Genomic DNA, 15,286 nt, shown 5'->3' on the forward strand with positions numbered 1-15,286 from the left:
GTTAGAAAGATCTTTCTTTGATACAAATAGCATTTATTATGGTTTTACACGCGAGCGACAAAAGCGGAACTAATGTGCGACGCAACGTTCTACACGGGTAAATTAGAGCGGCGCACCCAACCACTAGGCTGCAGCGTGCAGCGTGTGGTGGTGCTCGGTGAATGAGACAGCAACTCATCTTGGAGAGAGCAGAGGAGCTCCGAGTTCTCCTGTTGGTAAGATCAACCATTTCATCTCGGAAGGGACTTGTTTTTGTTGTTGTTGTTGTTGTTGTTGTTGTTGTTGTTGTTGTTGCTCATAACCGTTTTCCTTTGGTTCCTCACACTGAGAATGAAATCAAGTTTGGAAATATCTGCTCTCGATATGTTTAGAAACTTAATCATATCTAAACAAACTCATCGAAGCAGAAGCGAATATCCAAATGTTAGTCTCGTTGCTAGGACTACACAATGCTGGGATGTTAACCACGGGACTTCATCCATCTTGGCTGTTGCATCGCGATAATAAATCCATTTGAGTAAAGTAATCAACAGGCTATCTGCCCGTGTTAAGTAGGGAGGGATGGTTAGGAAACGAAATGTAATGCATGCCCCTCCGTTTTTTCTTCTTCTAATAGTTGTCATGAAACGAGGAAGGGACATAGCGTCCTTTTTAGCCCCAGGAAACCAAAAAGTGAGAGAAACAAATGAAGGTGTTGAGGAGCAGGAAGAGGGAGAGCCAGAGGAGTCTGGGGAGGTTGGAGAGAGGGCATGTGATGAAAGGGAGGGCTCTGACACAGAAAGGGAGATTCCAGAGGGGGAGGAGGATGAAGAAGAGGGTGAGGAGGAAGAAAACCTACAGGGACAGAGAGAGGGACAGCAAGTGGATCCATGTGGATCAAGTACTGCACCATCTGGTCTGGGATGAAGAAGGTTCTTACTATTTGCAAAGCAGTGGAATTACAATGTAATGGTAGGCCTGCTGGGTGTCCTTAAAATGCTGCTTTCTGTTGTTAATTCTTATTTGTGTCAATATTGCTCTGTTTCTTTCTTTTTTTTTAATACTTGGCCTACATTTTGAAATACATGCAGATATACAGTACATGCATAAGTAAATACACGTTGTAGTTGTGCTCAAGTTTACTGTCCATCTTTCTACAGATACTTTCTACACATTGATGGGGGACAAACTGGTCTAATCTTCATCCATGGCTCCAGTATTCTGTCATGATGGACTCTACATATTGCTATGCATGTAGACATTTTCTGAAAGTTCTCATCCCTTAAACCAGATATTTAAGTCTGTAAACTGTGTGAAAGGTGGAAACTGCAGGCTAGTAAATGCTCTGGTTTTGGTCCACTTCCTGTGTTTGGGTCGGATCGCGTTCCCACCTGAACTGGGACCCCCGTTTTAAAGAGGACCAGAGTTCTGGTGTTTGATCTGCACCGAGTTCAGATTGAGGACAGTAAAGTTTTTAGTGTAAGTTAGCACACATAAACAACGGAGTCTGAGTGAGACAGGAAGACAGCTGTCTCCGAGATGACGTCATCTTCTGCCTTCTGTAGAAGTGGTGAACTTACAGCTCTAAATCACATATAGTGGGGAGCTTTGGACTGATATCTCAACCCAGTCTCACGGCAGTACCTGAAATGGTCACATATTTTTAAATCTATTGATTCGTGTTCATGGGGACGTTTTTGTTTGAACAAATTTGTTTGTTTATTTTGTGGTGGCCAGAACGAAATGGTCTATAGGGACATTCACGGGGAAAGCAAAAACCGGGGAGGACGCCTCACACGCAGGGAGACAGCCGCGGGTGACGCGCGACAATAACGGGACGGTTAATGGGGGAAACAAAACGCCACACGCGGGACGCGATCCCCGGTCTCTGGCGTGAAAGTCTGGAATTGTTTGACCCATCCACCACCCCAACCTTATGCAGATTTTTCCGCATTTAATTAGGGCTGCAACAACCAATCGATAAAATCGATAAAATTAGATTATTAAAAAAGTTGGCAACGAATTTCATTATCAATTCGTTGTGTCGTGCAACTATTAAGCTACTCAGTCACGGAGATAAAAAAAAAAATTTGTTGAGTGCAGAGCTGAGCGAAAGAAAAGAAAAAAGAGCAGAGCGGGGGTAGAGGAAATACGGAGAGAGACCCGTAACGTTGTTCTGAAACACAAGGCGGAGGCAGAGAAATCAGTACGACCTAAGTCATCCAGGGTGTGAGAGCATTTCACACTAAATAAATCAAAAACGTGTTACTTGCAAGATAAGCAAAAGCGACACAGCATGGCACAGGATCAGCACCACGGTGATGAGTCAGCACCTAAAACGTAAACATGTTGGAGTCCTTGATGAGGAGGAAGGGAGTTCAACAGAAGGGTAAAGTCACTACACAATCCTACTTCTGTTCTGTTTTGAAGTGAGGAACGTACCGTCCCTTCTTCTGCTGCTGCGGTGTTTACTCGTTATCGAGCTGACTAGCATGACAAGCTAGCGTTAGCTCATAATAACAGTAGTGAAGCAGGACTAAAGACAGTTTTATTCACTCGCCTTTTTGGCCCATTCATTTTTTAATCTGTTGTTATGTATATATTACATGCTTTGTCTCATATAAGTTATTGTTGACAAATATATTTGTGTGTGTTGTATAAATGAACTTAACTTGCACTTACTACAATGATGGTGATAATTTAAGCTTCAAGTGTGTGTGTTGTGTGTGTGTATCTGCTCTTTGGGTTACTTTTACACAACTATTAACTAAAACAACAATTATGTATGTAAGTATGTATTGAGTTGATGTAAATCTTTTTTTCTTTTTCTTTTTCCGATTCATCGATTAATCGAAAAAATAATCGATTATCAAAATAATCGTAAGTTGCAGCCCTACATTTAATACTACTTGCTACCGCAGACGTGCTGTGACCACGACATATGCTTCCCATTTAAATACATTACATTTCGTAATATAATATGTTTATGAACATAACTAACGACCTTGACATCATAACAGGGAGTCCAGCTCAGTTAATGATGCATGGAATACAATAGGGCTATTTGCAAGGCCAATGTGATGACAAATGACATAATGCAGTGTCAACCTTTTAAAAGCCTATCTGAAAATGTCTGACCCATGTTATTTGTGTCTCTGCCAGGCTTTTTTAGTAGTTGCTTTAGGCTTATTTAAAGTTGTTTTATGAGTAAATCATTACTTAGACTACTTAATTTCCCTTCAGTAATCAGAAGAAGGCTATGTGTTAACCTGGTCTGACTCATCTTTAACACAGAAGTACTTAGGCCTATTTATTAGTTCACTCTGCCTCCTATTGGTTAGACTAACACATATATGGGCACAAAATATTGCAGAGGATATAAGAAAACATTTGTGTATTTTCACTACACCTACAGCCATTCATCCACTCCATTCCTCTACACAGTAATACTAATTTATTGTAATCCAGGGGGGTTGTACTCATAACATTTCTTCAAGGTTGGCAGGTCTGCACCTAGTCAGCCTCAACCTGACTCGACCTAGTCTCTCCTCCTCATCCTGGCTCGACCTAGTCTCTCCTCCTCAGCCTGGCTGGACCTAGTTGCTCCTTCTCAGCCTCAGGCTGCACAGATAAGACTAGGTGAAGCCTGGCTTTATTTGTTATCCTGGATTTATAAATTCAACTTTTGTGAAACAGCCCCCTGGCCTGGCTTGTTGCACGATCAAAACGTTGTTCTAAAATTGACATTTTCAATGTGTAGCTTGCTACCTCAAAGTTTGTTGTTGTTTCCCGAAGCGAACTAAGTTTTGCAAGGCGAGGAACATCTGGCGATTTAAATGTTCTGTCATTGATTGAGGTTGAAGTCCTATGGATTGGTCACCTCATCAGCCCTTGCATTTTCTCCATTCAAACAGAACATTTGAATATAGTTAAACATAGTAAACTATAATTTCCTCACACCTCCCATTAGTTCTTCTAACCCTTGTATCATTATCTCTGTATGTTTTCTGCTTGGGTCTACCAAAGGCACCCTCAGCAGACGTCAAGCTGGCGACCGGAGCCGGAAAGAAGGGCATAAAGGCAGAGGAGGAGGAGCAGCCTGCAGCACCTCCTGCAGCTGCAGCAGCAGCCGTAAAGGAGGAGGAAGAGAAGGATTATGTAGTGGAGAAGGTTTTGAATTGCAGAGTGGTGAACGGAAGAGTAGAGTTTCTGCTGAAATGGAAGGGGTTCTCAGAGTAAGTATTCCGGCATTGTATCATGCCCTCAAAGATGAAAGTCTTTTGACGCTAAGTTGCAGACCCGCAAATAACCTTACAAAATGGCAATAGAAAAAAGGAATAATACGAATTAGCAATTGGAGTGAGAATGTATTGCCTAAAAACAAAGCCTGAGGAGATTTTCTTCTGTCGTCACTCACCTTTCTAGTGAGGATAACACATGGGAGCCGCAAGACAACCTGGACGTCGACCTTATCACCGAGTACATGCAGAAACACAAGGAGGAGGAGGAGGAGGAGAAGGAGGGCAAGAGGAAAGTTGTCAGTGAGGCCTCGGGAGACTCAGAGGAGCGATCGAGCAAGAGGAAGGAGGAGGTGAGCCAAGGAAAGAGGTTACTCCAGACTGAAAAGTCCCAGAAATCTAATCTCAATATTAATGAATATTAATACAGCGCAGAATAGGGAGGAATTTAAATTATTTATTAAAAATGTAGTCACAACTAGGGCTGTCATCCGATAAAAAATTGTAATCACTGAATTATTCGTATGTTTTATGATTATGATTAAAATTGTGTTATTTTGCATTTCAGAACTGTTTTTAAGTACATATTCAATGGAAAGCAATTTTTGGATTTGGTTTCATCAACAGGTCGGCGAGTAGCACTCTTCAAAATAATGCTTTGCCTGAGCCCACTAGCAACAATCTGAGTCACGATAACTGTACTATGCTTAGCTCATAGGTGGTAGCTCCAGCTTGACATGCTTCGGTGATATTTTAATTTGGCTTTACACAATGTGCATGTGGCTTTCAACTTGTCTACTGAGGAGTTCTGGAATATTTCTCCATCATGCCTGCAGCGGCAGGATGGGTTACAAGGAAGTATGGCAGCTTGATGATAAGTGAAAGTGCGGCGAAGGGTCGAAATAGTAGCCTTTTAGGCACGACACAAAGCCAAGTCAAGTGTAAAAAATTAACACGTTATGCTCGGCCCTTAATCGCATCACGATTGACACGGTAATGCTGACAGCCCTAATAATAACATAACAATAAAAACTTATTTCACCAATAAGTTGCTGTTAAACGACAAAAAAGGGTATTTTACAATAACTTTGACTGCACCACAATGTTTACCTGTTAAAGCAACGTTTACGATATATTGTGCAGCCCTAGCTCCAACTGTTAATTTGTAAAAATGATTCGTAGTCTAATCCTTGAATGGTATGATTATGACGGTTTCAGTTCAGAGCAGTGGTCAGTTAATGTATATTTTTAGGCTGCTTACACATTAAGTCGGTCCGTGATCGTCTGCCACGCTTTCTCTCGCTGTTTCATTACAGCGGCCGTGTTTCTTCTTTACAATGTATTTCACGTTATCATACTTCTACAAGAAGCTGCTGCTCACTCTGTATAAAGTATGAATAATGCATATTCTCCATTTTAGCATCAGTAAATCTGTGCTCGACCTTGCGGTCTGTTGAGGAAAGCCGGGAACGTAATACAAGTTTATTATAATCAAGGGGGGTTGTACTCATAACATTTCTTCAAGGTTGGCAGGTCTGCACCTAGTCAGCCTCAACCTGACTCAACCTAGTCACTCCTCCTCAGCCTAACTCGACCTCCTCAGTATGAGTTTCCCATACATTGCAGGGCTCCAGACTAACTTTTTTCACTAGGAGCAAAGTGGCCCCCAACTGAAAATTTTAGGGGCGCAACCACAAAATTTAGGGGCACACACCGTAAATCAACATGCTAACCAAATATTCACATTTATACAAATTTCCACTGTATTACTAATAAACACTTTGATAATAGATGCAGAAATTACAATGTGCTGTTTCAAATTTAGTTTCACATTTTATTTTGGGGCGGCTAAGGCTCAGTGGTAGAGCGGTCGCCTGCCAATCGGGAGATTTGTAGTAAAGCGCTATATAAAAACAGTCCATTTACATTTTGCACTTTTGAAGATGCAACATAGAAGGTAAATCGACAGCACCATCGCTGTCATGACAGTACAAATATTTAAAAAATATTGGCTACCAGCTCTAGTCTCCAGTCTACAATTACAATGAATTCAACTTGAAATTAAACTAAATAAAAATAAAACCCTCCCTCTCTCCTCCCAAACCTGCCCTACAACCTTGAATTGAATAATTATTAATTTGTTACTCACTGTAACTTTTATTCTTGTATTTATATTCTTTTTTAGCTTCATCATGACCGTTTTTTAATTGCTCTTTAAAGGAATATTTCACCGCTGGAAAGCTGAATATATTTTTGAATTTGGTCACTTATGTAGTAGAAATGTGAAAAGAAAATTGAAATTGGTGCCTTCTAGGCCGAGAAAAGCCAGAAAATGTGTTTTTGGATTATATGGATGAAAGACACCAAATCCCAGAATACACCTGCTTCGCTGCTTTATAAGTCCACTCCCAAGCCACGCCTACCGCTTGACAGACCGACAGAGGCATTCAACTCAACTCAAGCGTGTTTTATTGTCATTTCAACCATATACACGAAACGTTTCATCGTGACTGAAGTGGTGTTACACATTTAATATAAAAACGACATTATATAAAAACGACATACGAAACAAGCTACATTTAGTGCACACACAGTACATGCTCCGTGAAGTTCAGCTAACGCATACTAGCATTAGCGCTTGGTGGGCCTTAAACACCGAGAATAACACAGCCGTGAATTAGCATGGAATGTAGAATGGTCGGCATTTAACAGTCACAAACTCCACCAGCAGTTAGCAGTTAAATGGATACAAATCACCATATTCCTGCACCACTCTGTGTTAACACAGCCCACCTCTTTTACCCGGCGACAGAGCATCTCTAGCTCGGAGGGCTAGCAGGCCTGGTAGCTGGACAGTCCGGTACACTATTCAGGCATGTTTCCAAAACAACAAAAACACAGCAGTCTCTGAACACGCGTTGGGAGTTTCGTTGAAGTTTGATGTAGTCCAGTTTGTTGTCTAATGCGCAGACACTTGCAAGCAGGATCCGTAAAGTTCAGCTAACGCATGCTAGCATTGGTGTAGCTAAACACAGAATATAAACACAGCCGTGAATTAGCTTGGAATGTCGAATGGTCGGCATTAAACAGTCACAAGCTCCGCCAGCAGTTAGCAGTAGCTAGTTGGATTTCATTTCTGCACCAGTTCGTGTTAATACAGCCCACCTCCACGGGCCGGCGAGAGCAGCCTGGTAGCTGGATAGTCCCGGTGCCGGTACACTGTTGTTCAGCCCAACTCGCGTTGGTAGTTTCGTTGAAGTTGGATATAGTCCAGTTTTTTGTTTAATGAGCGTACACTTGCAAGCAAGACTGATGGGACAGGTGTCCGGCTAGCGTTAGCCTTCCACCTAGCCGATGAGGATGTCCCCTAGCCGGCTAGCGGCATTGAGCGACATAGCTGGTCTCCGTGCAGGCGAAGCTCGCGTAGTGTGCCGAGTATTCCGTCTGTAATAACGTTTCCTGCATATTCTTCGATCTGTACCAATGTATCCCGGTGGTACACACGTGTGGTAGTTTGAATGCAGATAATTGTTGTAAATGTTTGCTGCTGAAAACAGAGAGCCTGTTTAGTGAAGCTTCAAGATGGCTGACAGTCGTTTTCATTCGGAATACCTCGGCCAGACTCGGCAGTCCAACCCCCTGTGTGCGGGTTTAAAACATGCGGAAGTAAATCCTACTACTGGCTGTAGTCCTTGCCTCTGGCCAAAAAATCTTCCAATGACGCAAAAAATCATTTTACGTCATCGGAAGATTTTTTTCCAGACCCCCAATGCAGAGATCTCTCGTGTTAGGGGGACATAAGGGAGGGAAGCACGGTCATTCAGAAATACTAGAGGGTTTTCTACTGATAAGAAGCTGATTGCTAAATCGGTGAAGTATCCCATTAATGTTTCATGTAAAGCACTTTGAATTGTCTTGTTGCTGAAAGGTGCTGTAGAAATCAAGCTGCCTTCAGCCTGTCAGTCAGTCCCCAGGGCAGATAAACCAACGTTGTGCCTGCTTGACTCACAGGAAGTGTAACGTCAACAGCCCCGCGAACACTTTTTCTACGATATTAATATAATATCGCAGCAAACGCTGTCTGTGTGAAGTTTTGAAAAAATGTAACCACACTTTATCGGCATTTCCGTGACTAACTGTAACTTCAACAAAACTGCAGAGCCGACGAGTCTGCTCCGTCCGCAGCTCTGCGCGCGTCTGTGTGTGCTCCGCTCTCTGTCACTATGCAGATATTACAGATAAGCTTTGTGCTTACACGCTCTCAGGTACCAAAATTTCCACGTTTAAGTGTAAAAAAAGGGGGCAAATTTACTGGTCACACATGTGCGACTGGATGTAAAATTTAGTCGCACATTCTAAAATTTTGGACGCAAAATGCCACCATTTGGTCGCAGTCTGGAGCCCTGGATTGGTTCTACTTGGGCGCACTGCCCAGGTAAATTGAGACCCGCCCAGATAGATAAAATCCTAATTAAATTTTCTTTCCAACCAGCACAGACCAGCTGCCTCCAGCCCCTCCCCTTCGCAAAGTTGTGTGCCTCATGCATGACAGCGTCAACACTGCACTTGCTCAGAGAGGCTATCCTTACGTTAGTAGTAGTATGCTGCTGGTGGTCTTGCAATGGGATTAACTGTATTAATAAAACCGTAGAAACAACAGGGCCACACTGCTGTGAAAGCTCCTGAACATCGTTTATCAGAGTCTGGATGTTACCCCTCTCCACGGCAGGCTCCTCCGCTTCATGTCTTTATAACGGGGCTAGCTAACCAGAGCTAACTGCTAATCAGAGCTAATTGTTGCTAACTGAGCCTTCAGTTCTCTGTGCCTGTATCCATTAACTGTATTCATGGACCGGAGCCCAACTAAACCTCTTAATTTTATTAAATTTTCTGTAAAAGTTTTAAACTACAACTCAGAGTTGTTGCTCTGAGGAGATCTTAATGAGCGCAACAGGACATGTATAGTACAGAACAGTAGGCTATGTTTAGGAACCCCAAAACACTAACTATATAAGGATTAATACACTTCAAAAAATGAACAAAGATCTAACAAACAAAATGAACAAGATTTTCTTTACTTTAGATATTCCTAGTCTTATGTAATTTAACAGGAGTTAGGAGGAAACAATGTTGACATTAATAATAACATGTCATTTTCTGTCTGGAGCATACATAGCATTATGGGTATTTTATCTGCTGAACCGTTAACATTTGGCAAATAAAGAAAAAATTATTAAATTTACAAAGCACATCATGGCTAAACTTTTTCGTCATTTGTTTAAAATTTAACTAGCAATGTTTTTTTTAGCAAAATACTGAAAGCAGAACTGAGTAGACTACAATTTAATATCTGTTTATTTATCACAAGTTATATCATTATCGCGATACTCAACAATGTTACGGCATATCGCATATTTTCTTCATATCGTGCAGCCCTAAAACTACCCTGAAATTGTGTCAGATGCCGCATAGTGTCGCAATATTTTCATCTATATCTGTGTCATCTTTTAGTCTAATTTGTACATAGTTTTTTCTTTCTAAATGATCTGATAATGTTGTGTAGTCATTGTTTTTACCTTCTTTTGCTCAGCGTATGTGCCACCCAACGGGAATGCGGCCCGAGCTGCAGCTCGTGTTGCAGACTGTGTCCACCACCAACTGTAACGCACTCCGGGAGCCCCGGTTTTTATTCTTGGAGATTTTAATCACTGTAGATTGGAACTTTCCCTTCCTGGATTTGAACAATACGTCAAGTGCAGCACCCGAGAAAATAGTGTTGGACAAATGTTACGGTAATATAAGACTTGCATACAGGGCCAGTCCAAAGCCCCCTTTGTCAAACTCTGACCATAATACACTCCGTCTAATACCTATATATAAGACTGTTTTGAAGAGCAGTAAACCACTAACTAAGACCGTGCCTGTATGGTCTAAAGATAGTATAGAGACACTGAATGGCTCATTTCTTTGTACAGACTGGGACATTTTCCATGGTTTGGGTATTGATGAGGCCACTGACACTATTACGGATTATATTAAATTCTGTGAGGATTGTGTGGCCACCAAGAAAGTGATTACAATCTACCCTAACAACAAGCCATACATCACCAGAGAGTTAAAGGACTGTATCAACCGGAAAACAAATGGCCTTTAGGAATCATGATAGGATGGGGTTGAAATCAGTTCAAAGGGAACTTAATCAGTTATTAAGGGATGCAAGAAGGAAACAGGGATGTCATTGAACATAATTTTGCCTCTACGGACTCTAAAAAACTTTGGGTCTCCATGAAATCTGTTACAAATATGACAACACATAGAAAGGGCCTCATAACATATGATGAGCAGAGTAAAGCAGAAAAGTAATTTAATGATTACTTTTTGAGGTTTGATACACAGGACTACTCTTTGGAATGTAATAATGTACTACAGTCATTTACAACTGACCTCTGTTCTAGGTTAGTAGTTGATCCCTTCAAAATTCAGTCACTTTTCAGCCATGTATGTAAAAAGAAATCTGCAGGCCCAGATGGCATCTCTGCTTTTCTCTTCAAGACCTTTGCTGCAGAGCTAACCCCTGCATGGTGTCCTGTGTTTCAGAGGTCCGTAGATTCCCATCTGGTTCCTGCTCTCTGGAAAAAATCTACCATTATTCCCATTCCAAAGAAACCCTGTCCTACAGAAAACAATGATTATAGACCCATGGCTTTAACCTCTGTTGTTATATGTTTCAAAAAATACATGGTATCTATACTGAAATCTGAAGTCAACACTGAACTAGATCCACTCTAGTTTGCTTATAGGCAGTGGAGGAGTACAGATGATGCAATTAATAGCATCACCCACCTAACTCTTAAGCACTTGGAGGATCCCAAAGCCTATGCACGCCTTCTGTTCATTGATTTCAGTTCTGCTTTTAATACATTACGGCCTCATCTGGTCTTACAGAAAATGACTCAGATGAATGTTAATCCTTCTATTATGAAATCGTTTTATTCTTTTTTAACAGACAGAACCCAAAATGTTAGGATTAATGATTCGTTTTCTGAATCAAAATGCATCAGTACGGGTGCACCTCAGGGTTGCGTAAGTTCACCGGTCCTGTTCACCCTTTATATTAACGACTGCACTAATAGTCTACCAGGTAACCTGTTTTTTTTTAAATTTTCTGATGACGCTGCCATTCTTAGTCTGCTTCATCAGAACTGAGATCCATCACTGTACTTCACGGAAGTCAATACATTTGTTCTGTGGTGTGACAAGAACCATCTCACCATTAACATTAAAAAAACTGAGGAGATGGTGTTTGACCCTCGGTTGGTGGGGGGGATCATACCCCTTTGTCCATTCATAGGGAGGATATCAAACAGGTCATTTCTTATAGGTATCTGGGCATCCACCTGGATAACCTTTTAAGCTGGAGTGACCACGTAGATTATGTATGTTCCCCTTTACAGGAAATACTGTATTTTCTACGTAGTGTTTGCTGTCAGCCAGAACATCATGTTTTTATTTTATCAGGCAGTGATAGAGTGTGTTATCAGGTATGTGATGACGCCGTGGTTCGGCAATCTCTCCACACAGTCCAAATCAAAGTTGCAGCGCCTGGTACAGACTGCTATGAAGGTGATGGGGAGGACTGATAAGCTCTCCCTTCAGTCCATCTATGAGCAGTCTGTACTTAGGCAGGCACGGAGAGTCTTGTTGGACCCGTCCCACATCCTTCAAACGGAATACGAGCTTTTGGCAGAAGGTATAGAATCCCGAAAACTAAATTGAACCGTTTTAAATACTCCTTCGTATCAGTCTCAATCAAAATTTTAAATCAAAATTTTTAAATAGATTGTACGATTTGTAATAGGCCTGACAAGTGTGCAATAACCTGGTGTTCTGCATTTTTTCTTTTCTTTTTGCGTGTATGTAGCCTATGTGTATGTTTTTAGCGGTTATTTGTATTTTTATGTGTATATTGTTTGTAATGGCAGCTACTTCTATGCACTACGCACTTTTGATTAATGTATGTATTTCAGAAGGTTTTATTGGGATTTAAAGGATGAAAAATACCCAGAATGTATGAAAGGTTTGTGTTATTTTAAAATAAAAAAAGAATTATAAAAAAAAAAAAAAAAAAAAAGGGGGGATTTTTTTATTTTTAAAAAAAAAAAAAAAAAATTGGGGGGGGGAAGGTGCTTGAAAAATGTAGAATGTTTCTGAACTTATTGCTTCCATAATAACATGTCTGCAACGGGCACATATTTTCCTTCATTTTGTCATAAATTATTGTATGAAGAGTGAAAATTGTGAGTGAGAATAAGTCCAGGGTTTAAAGAAGGTTGTTCACTAACTCTCTCTCTCTATCTCTGTTTGTCTGTTGCTTTAAGAAATGGAGAGGAGGAGAGGGACCCAAACGTCATCACTGTCACAAATCCTTCTCAACATCTGGATATTTAAAGATTCATCCGAGAGTTCACACTGGAGACAATCTACACAGCTGTGATCAATGTGGGGCAGCTTTCAAGCGACCGAGTGACCTAATAATACATCAACGCATTCACACTGGAGAGAAGCCTTACAGCTGTGATCTATGTGGTAAAACCTTTTCTCAGAGAGGTAACCTAGAATCACATCAACGCGTTCACACTAGAGAGAAGCCTTACAGCTGTGATCTATGTGGTAAAACATTTTCTCAGAGCGGTACCCTCAAATCGCACCAGCGTGTTCACACTAGAGAGAAGCCATACTGGTGTAAACAATGTGGGGGAACTTTTTCTGTGATTGGTGCCCTTAAAAGACATCAACACATTCACACTGGAGAGAAGCCATACTGGTGTGAACAATGTGGTAAAACTTTTACTGATAGTAGTGACCTTAAAAAACACCAGCGAGTTCACACAGGAGAGAAGCCGTACTGGTGTGAACAATGTGGGAAAATGTTTTCTCAGAGTAGTCACCTTAAAAGACACCAGCTCACTCACACTGCCTCATCATCTCTTTTGGTGCCTTTGTGAGGCACAGGCTTTCAGAAATAGAACCAGAGGTAAAGGATTAGTTGGCAGTGTGGGAATGCATTTAGTGAGGAAGTTACATTCAATTCATTGTAATCTATTGTGCTGACACATACTCATTGCCGAATAGGGCTGAAATGATTCCTCTAATAACTAGAATAATTCGATTACAGAAAATCCTCAAAACAAAATTCTTTGCCTCGAAGCTAAATCAATGTAATTAAGGTTGTACGGCTCACTGTGTTTCCGCACGGAGGATTATTACTAGCGCACAACCGGTTGATGCTTGTGTGGACACAAGACCATTTATATACTGTCTATGCACAAGACTGACAGCCCAGATTACAAATGAATGACGACGAAAATAGTGAGGGTCTAAGAGAAGACAGAAAGTTTGGGATCATTTTAAGCTGCAAACATGTTACTACATCATCTTTGTAGAAAACATCCAGTGTACCAGTGTAGATGACACAGTAATTTTTGTACATGCTGACAATGCAGCTAAAGCTGCTGATCTGCTAACAAACTCAATGCAAAAGATAACAGAATGGCTAAATCATAACTGCCTTCAACTGAATACATCCCAAACTGTTTGTATGTTTTTTTAGTAAATCTAAAAGTTGCTGTGCAGAACCGGATGTAGTCGTAGCAGGGGAGAGACTTTAAGTAGTCTCAGATTTTAAATACCTTGGAGTATACGTTGATAACAATTTTAGTATTTAAATCACATATTAAGAAAGTTTGTAATCGCATTAAGTTCAACCTGGCGAACATGTCTGCAGCTGCATGTCGACAAGGGCTGCAATGATGTTTACGCATTCAATTTTATCACGTACTGTTTGACAACCTGGTCACAAGCAAGCAACACTTCTCTCAAACCACTACTCTCTTTATATTAAAAAAAGCTCTTAAAGTACTTGATAGGAAACCCATATGCTATCATCATTGTCATGTTTTAAAAAAATACAACCTTTTAAGTTTCAAAAATTTGATTAGATATACAGATCTCTGTCTTATGTACAAAATTTTACATGGACTGGCTCCTCATGTATTGAGCCAGTTTGTAAACGCAGTACCAAATGCTTACAGACCCACAAGGACTGCATTGTTCCGCTGAGGAAAAGTGCATTCGGCCAAACAGCTTTTGCAGTCAGGGCTGCTCGTGAATGGAACCTCATTCCTACTCACATTAGGAATTTTAAAACTTATGTTTCTTTTAAATTTAACTTAAAGAAGTGGCTAACGAGTAATCAGGACTGTCAACATTACATGTAGTTACAAAATCTTGCTGCTATCTTGTCTTTCCTGTCCTGCCTGCTTATTTGTGTCACTTGTGTTATTGTTATGCCTATGAGGTTGTTGGACTGACAGTGTGACTTATGTGTGTTGGTGGTGATGTTGATATTGACCAACTGTTTTTGTTTCTATGTTTGATCATTTCCTTTTACATTTATAGTCAATTTTACTTGTATTGGACTTAACTTCTATGTACTTTTATAATCCTTTTATCTTTTTATTTGTATGATCTGTCTAGGGACAGCAGATGGAAAATAGCCTTTTGGCTAATTCTGGCACACGGTACATTTCTTTATGTATTATTAGTGTGCATTGTGCCTGTTAAATAAACCTGAAATAAATAAACTCCTCCATTCCACGAAGCGAACCCGACACAAGGTAGCTAACTAACGTCGGCTGCTCTTGTCCACCGCTCTGTCTTACACAACTAGCCTACAGCATGCTACTCTGCTAATAGCCATCTTTTACACTACTAGCCTACAGCATTCTACTCTGCTAATAGCCATGTTTTACACAACTAGCCTACAGCATGCTACTCTGCTAATAGCCATCTTTTACACAACTAGCCTACAGCATGCTACTCTGCTAATAGCCATGTTTTACACTACTAGCCTACAGCATGCTACTCTGCTAATAGCTATCTTTTACACAACTAGCCTACAGCATGCTACTCTGCTAATAGCTATCTTTTACACAACTAGCCTACAGCATGCTACTCTGCTAATAGCCATGTTTTACACTACTAGCCTACAGCATGCTACTCTGCTAATA

General features: G+C 40.8%; 2 protein-coding genes across 5 annotated transcripts in view; both read left to right on the forward strand.

Moving 5' to 3' along the window:
• The window catches only part of LOC120571101 (zinc finger protein 664-like), a 416,820-nt gene that overhangs the window by 84,509 nt on the left and 317,025 nt on the right, over positions 1-15,286 (forward strand). The window lies entirely within an intron of this gene.
• LOC120571219 (zinc finger protein 239-like) lies at positions 114-15,103 on the forward strand. 2 transcript variants are annotated; one of them, XM_039820042.1, is made up of 5 exons: positions 136-215; positions 1,140-1,233; positions 4,006-4,214; positions 4,405-4,570; positions 12,596-15,103. In XM_039820042.1, the coding sequence occupies exons 2-5, from the start codon at positions 1,228-1,230 to the stop codon at positions 13,220-13,222; spliced, it is 1,008 nt and encodes a 335-aa protein (XP_039675976.1). In that variant the 5' UTR covers positions 136-215; positions 1,140-1,227; the 3' UTR covers positions 13,223-15,103. The 2 variants fall into 2 exon arrangements, with proteins under 2 accessions (XP_039675966.1, XP_039675976.1); XM_039820032.1 differs by lacking the exon at positions 1,140-1,233 and having other exon boundaries at positions 114-215.

Source organism: Perca fluviatilis, chromosome 2 (genome assembly GCF_010015445.1).
Source record: "Perca fluviatilis chromosome 2, GENO_Pfluv_1.0, whole genome shotgun sequence".
Taxonomy (NCBI): domain Eukaryota; kingdom Metazoa; phylum Chordata; class Actinopteri; order Perciformes; family Percidae; genus Perca; species Perca fluviatilis.

Excerpts from the sequence above, each read along its gene's own strand:
- LOC120571219 (XM_039820032.1), top strand. The coding sequence starts at position 162 with ATGAGACAGCAACTCATCTTGGAGAGAGCAGAGGAGCTCCGAGTTCTC. Across the intron at positions 216-4,005 it reads AGCTCCGAGTTCTCCTGTTG|GCACCCTCAGCAGACGTCAA; the intron begins GTAAGATCAACC and ends GGTCTACCAAAG. Across the intron at positions 4,215-4,404 it reads AAATGGAAGGGGTTCTCAGA|TGAGGATAACACATGGGAGC; the intron begins GTAAGTATTCCG and ends TCACCTTTCTAG.